General features: G+C 53.7%; 1 protein-coding gene across 2 annotated transcripts in view; it reads left to right on the forward strand.

Moving 5' to 3' along the window:
• The window catches only part of IL22RA1 (interleukin 22 receptor subunit alpha 1), a 30780-nt gene extending 24780 nt beyond the window's left edge, over positions 1 to 6000 (forward strand). The window contains exons 7-8 of one of the 2 annotated variants that reach the window (XM_004024915.5): positions 2378 to 2499; positions 4035 to 6000. In XM_004024915.5, the coding sequence (XP_004024964.5) occupies positions 2378 to 2499; positions 4035 to 4967 (1055 nt within the window). In that variant the 3' untranslated portion in view covers positions 4968 to 6000. Of the gene's footprint in view, positions 1 to 2257; positions 2500 to 4034 lie in introns of both variants that reach the window. The other variant, XM_063701732.1, reaches the window with a different exon arrangement.

The following is a 6000-nucleotide window of genomic DNA, read 5'->3' on the forward strand; positions in this document are numbered from 1 at the left end:
ATATTATTTAATCTTTATTATTACATGTAACATATATTATTTAATCTTTACAACAATCCTGCAAGCTGGGTAGCATCATCCTCGTTTTACAGAGGAGGAACTCTGGCTCAGAGAGGTTAAGCAACTTCCCTGTGACCGCACAGCTGCTTGGGGAACCTGATTGATTCATCTGGTTCTGAAGGCTGGGCTCTACCCACCACTTTGCAACTTTGTTTACAGTGAGCCTCCTGTACTGCACACTTCTTCCTCCTACTTCCATTTCAGAGTGATGCATCCTGCCCTTGACTGTGTATCCTGACGTCTGCATTACCCTCAGAATCCCCTTTACCTACCTCTCCGTAGATAAACAGGGAGGGTCACAGAGCATTGTCCCAGCATCTTGATGATGGAAGAGGCTCTAAGGGCCATCTCACCTCATATCCTACTCTTACAGATGAGGAAACTGAGGCTTCCTTGCAGAGTGGCAGGGAGGATGAGTTTTGAGTTACACATGTAACTCCACTGAGTAGCTGTGTGACCTTGGTCAGGTCACTTAACCTCTCTGGGACTCAGCTTTGTTACCCATAGGAAGGGAGCGTCCCTATCCCTCTGTGATGTGTTTGATGATGTAGTGAGATAACATAGGTAGAGCACCCAGCTCTACATGATCATACAGATCATGGCCTGTAGTAGGAGTTCAACCACTGCTGGCTACTGTTATTATTAAAGGGTAGACCAGAGAGGGTCGTGCAGCAGGAAGGATGCTCAGCATATCTGTGGCAGAGCCAGGCCTCTAACACCCTGTATTCCTTACTCTCAGGCTGGTGGTGTTTTTATATTCCATCCAGCCTCCCTATGGGTGAAATGGCAATGTATCCAATACACACAGTGTGAAATGGAAATATGTCAAGCCAGAGACCATTCCATGTCCCTATTCTGTCCTGGAACAAACAGCAGTGGTTTTCCAGGAATGTTATAGACATTTGGGTGGGGTCTTTTTCCTGGAGTAGGGATGGGGGTAACAAGTGACAGGAGACAGGGTTTCACTGAAGCGGGAAGCTGACCCAGAGAGGCCCAAGCTCGTGGGCTAGGGGAGGATCGAGGAGTGGGCTAGAAGTAGAGGTTCCAGCAGTACCCGGAGTTCACAGTGATCGCCGAGGTCATTGGAGCTATTGATAAACTCTCCAAGCTGAGGCTGCACAGGGGCCAGGAAGAGAGGGAGGGTGATTAGCAGGCCCCTGGACTGCAGGGGTCTTGATTCTCTGAGTCACCTTCCCTCTGTTGCAAACTGTCAGTTTTACCAAAAACTCCAACAACCTCTTCCTCCATAAGTCCTTCACAAGCCCCACTTGGACTGGTGACAGGAAGTGTGTCCTGCCTGGAACTGGCTGCACCCATCCCAAAGATGCTGAAACACAGGGAGAGGCTCGGGCACTAGAGCCCTTGTCATCCCTCTCCCCTCCATTTTAGACAGGACAGTGCCTTCCCAGGCTCCCTTCTTGACCAAGATCTTCCCTGACGCCCAGCCCCTTATCTTGGTAGGGAGGTGGAGAGGACAGGCCTCCCTGTTTTCACTTCTCCCCTCCCTCTGCCTCTACCCTACCAGGGAGGCAGGACCACCCTTGGACTCAGGCAAAAGGGGCCTTTCCCTGCACCCAGCACTTTAGAAGGCCCTTCTCTGGCCCTGCCCTGGCCATTCCCCTCCTTGCAAGATGAAGACTCCATACAACAAAGGGGGCAGATCCATCTGGATCCTGTGACCTCCTTTCTAGATCACATTGTGAGTACCTGGAACCCTGAAACTCTCTGTACATATGGCCCAGAGCCTGTGATCTGCCTAGGCAGTCCTCTTTTGGGGGTCCTTCGTCATGAGGGCAGACACTGCTGACATGTAGTGCAGACCCTTGGCCCAAAGGATGACCAACAGGGGCTATTTGGAGGGGACATGGATGAGCTCGACCGTGAGGGCTGGGGCATCTATACACATGTGCGTGAGGGCCCTGGCAGTGTGGGATGGAGCTGGGCTGGGCTGGGCTGGGGGCCTGCAATGCGCTGCGGGCTTTCCCTGTACCTCCCCACTTCAGCACAGTACCTAGAGAAGTCCAAGAACTCTGAATTAAAATATGGCATCCCAGGTGGTTGTAAAAAGTCTTTTTGTTAAGGTGGAAACCTAGAACATTTTATTTATTTAACAGTGTAAAAATATAATTTGTAAATTCTGACTATTTAGACGTACAGTATATGGACTTCCATTTGTGATCTTGCATTCTGACGGTAGGAGAGGCCTTGCCAGCCCAGCCGGAGAGGGTTTTCAGCATCCACATGTGCGGCCAGACCCAACCGGGCCCAGGCATAGCCCAGCCTCACGCTTCCTTCTCTGGCCCCTTTGGTTTCCCAGACCGGACGTGGACCTACTCCTTCTCCGGAGCCTTCCTGTTCTCCATGGGCTTCCTCGTCGCAGTACTCTGCTACCTGAGCTACAGATATGTCACCAAGCCGCCTGCACCTCCCAATTCCCTGGTAAGCCATCCCCCCAGGGCGGGAGGGAGAGGTCCAGGGGAGGGCCTGGGCTCCGAGGTCCCCAGTTCTCCCCAAAATGCAGGGATCCACAGACAAAGCAGGAGATGGGCCTGCTCTCTCCATTCACGGAGCTCACAGTCCCACCTAAAGTCAACGGACGCGTGGCCCAGCAGGTCTCAGGACGCATTGAAGTGGGGTGGGTGATCAGGAATAGTAGAATAAAAAACCCACATGGCTTGGAAGTGTCCAGCACCAGGAGGGTAGTGTGGGACTTGAGTGAGCAGCAAGGCAACGAGGGAGGAATGGTGGGCGCCAGGAGAGCCGTGGCACTCATGCCCTGTCTAAATGGGCAGCCGGGCACCACCATGTGGGAGTGCAGGCCCAGCACTGCCTGATCTTCATGTTTTTCAAGAGAAGCCAGAGTTTCAGATTATAGTGTGAAATCTCCCAATTTTCAAATATTCAGAACTAATTTTTTAAACAGATTTTTTTTTTTTTTTGAGATGGAGTCTCCCTCTGTCACCCAGGCTGGAGTGCAGTGGCATGATCTCGTCTCAGCACAACCTCCACCTCCCGAGTTCAAGCTATTCTCCTGCCTCATCCTCCCAAGTAGCTGGGATTACAGGCATGCACCACCACCACACTTGGCTAATTTTTGTATTTTTAGTAGACGGGGTTTCACCATGTTGGCCAGGCTGGTCTCAAACTCCTGACTTCAGGTGATCTACCCACCTCGGCCTCCCAAAGTGCTGGGATTACAAGCGTGAGCCAATGCACCTGGCCATTTTAAACAGAAATTTTTAAATGGCAAAACTAATTGTTAAGTGGAAAGCCCTTTGTTACAGCTGTTTTAGAATTGCTCTAGCAAGTAAAGACCAGAACCACCCCCCACCCAAAAAATAAAAATAAAATGGAAAGCCCTACACCAGCCACACAAATCACATCAGCAGCCCCCACCTGACGCCAGTGCCGCCTCTGCTAGAGCAGCAAGGCCACTGCAGAAGCCATGAGCTGAGCCACCTGAGGCACCCGGAGCCTGCTCTTGCCCATCGGAGGGACAGAGGAGCTCTGAGGGAGTTTTGCTCAATGTGCAAGTCCAGATGAAGCATTTTCTGTAAAGCTCTCCCGGTCTCTCCTGGCTCCTTCTTTTCCCACCCTGACCCTGTATTAGGCCCTCAGGGACCCGTGGGCCAAGCAACAATGCAGGCCACCACCTCGAGATCATGCCCCAAGGCAACCCCAAATCCTGGTCATCTACTCCCTGGATTATCCACCTCCTGGAGAAACCAGAGCCCAGATCTCTCTCCCTGAGATAACCCAGGCTTTAGAACCAAAGAGCTGAGAGACCCTGTCCCTTCAGAGAGGCACTTGCACCTAGAGGAGTCTCTGGGAAGCAGATGGGGATATGGGACAGACGCATCTTGAAAAAGCCCCCAGACGCCTCCCTATGGAGGACCTCACCCACCAACATCACCAGTAGGGAGCTTGGGACTTACCCTAACCACGGGGGGGTGACTGTTGTCGTCCCTGCACAGAACGTCCAGCGAGTCCTGACTTTCCAGCCGCTGCGCTTCATCCAGGAGCACGTCCTGATACCTGTCTTTGACCTCAGCAGCCCCAGCAGTCTGGCCCAGCCTGTCCAGTACTCCCAGATCAGGGTGTCTGGACCCAGGGAGCCCGCAGGAGCTCCACAGCGGCACAGCCTGTCCGAGATCACCTACTTAGGGCAGCCAGACATCTCCATCCTCCAGCCCTCCAACGTGCCACCTCCCCAGATCCTCTCCCCACTGTCCTATGCCCCAAACGCTGCCCCTGAGGTCGGGCCCCCATCCTATGCACCTCAGGTGACCCCCGAAGCTCAATTCCCATTCTACGCCCCACAGGCCATCTCTAAGGTCCAGCCTTCCTCCTATGCCCCTCAAGCCACTCCGGACAGCTGGCCTCCCTCCTATGGGGTATGCATGGAAGGTTCTGGCAAAGACTCCCCCACTGGGACACTTTCTAGTCCTAAACACCTTAGGCCTAAAGGTCAGCTTCAGAAAGAGCCACCAGCTGGAAGCTGCATGTTAGGTGGCCTTTCTCTGCAGGAGGTGACCTCCTTGGCTATGGAGGAATCCCAAGAAGCAAAATCATTGCACCAGCCCCTGGGGATTTGCACAGACAGAACGTCTGACCCAAATGTGCTACACAGTGGGGAGGAAGGGACACCACAGTACCTAAAGGGCCAGCTCCCCCTCCTCTCCTCAGTCCAGATCGAGGGCCACCCCATGTCCCTCCCTTTGCAACCTCCTTCCCGTCCGTGTTCCCCCTCGGACCAAGGTCCAAGTCCCTGGGGACTGCTGGAGTCCCTTGTGTGTCCCAAGGATGAAGCCAAGAGCCCAGCCCCTGAGACCTCAGACCTGGAGCAGCCCACAGAACTGGATTCTCTCTTCAGAGGCCTGGCCCTGACTGTGCAGTGGGAGTCCTGAGGGGAATGGGAAAGGCTTGGTGCTTCCTCCCTGTCCCTACCCAGTGTCACATCCTTGGCTGTCAATCCCATGCCTGCCCACGCCACACACTCTGCGATCTGGCCTCAGACGGGTGCCCTTGAGAGAAGCAGAGGGAGTAGCATGCAGGGCCCCTGCCATGGGTGCGCTCCTCACCGGAGCAAAGCAGCATGATAAGGACTGCAACGGGGGAGCTCTGGGGAGCAGCCTGTGTAGACAAGCGCGTGCTCGCTGAGCCCTGCAAGGCAGAAATGACAGTGCAAGGAGGAAATGCAGGGAAACTCCCGAGGTCCAGAGCCCCACCTCCTAACACCATGGATTCAAAGCGCTCAGGGAATTTGTCTCTCCTTGCCCCATTCCTGGCCAGTTTCACAATCTAGCTCGACAGAGCATGAGGCCCCTGCCTCTTCTGTCATTGCTCAAAGGTGGGAAGAGAGCCTGGAAAAGAACCAGGCCTGGAAAAGAACCAGAAGGAGGCTGGGCAGAACCAGAACAACCTGCACTTCTGCCAAGGCCAGGGCCAGCAGGATGGCAGGACTCTAGGGAGGGGTGTGGCCTGCGGCTCATTCCCAGCCAGGGCAACTGCCTGACGTTGCACGATTTCAGCTTCATTCCTCTGATAGAACGAAGCGAAATGCAGGTCCACCAGGGAGGGAGACACACAAGCCTTTTCTGCAGGCAGGAGTTTCAGACCCTATCCTGAGAATGGGGTTTGAAAGGAAGGTGAGGGCTGTGGCCCCTGGACGGGTACAGTAACACACTGTACTGATGTCACAACTTTGCAAGCTCTGCCTTGGGTTCAGCCCATCTGGGCTCAAAGTCCAGCCTCACCACTTACAAGCTGTGTGACTTCAAACAAATGAAATCAGTGCCCAGAACCTCGGTTTCCTCATCTGTAACGTGGGGATCACAACACCTACCTCATGGAGTTGTGGTGAAGATGAAATGAAGTCACGTCTTTAAAGTGCTAATAGTGCCTGGTACATGGGCAGTCCCCAATAAACGGTAGCTATTT

This window comes from Gorilla gorilla, chromosome 1, assembly GCF_029281585.2.
Source record: "Gorilla gorilla gorilla isolate KB3781 chromosome 1, NHGRI_mGorGor1-v2.1_pri, whole genome shotgun sequence".
Lineage (NCBI taxonomy): Eukaryota > Metazoa > Chordata > Mammalia > Primates > Hominidae > Gorilla > Gorilla gorilla.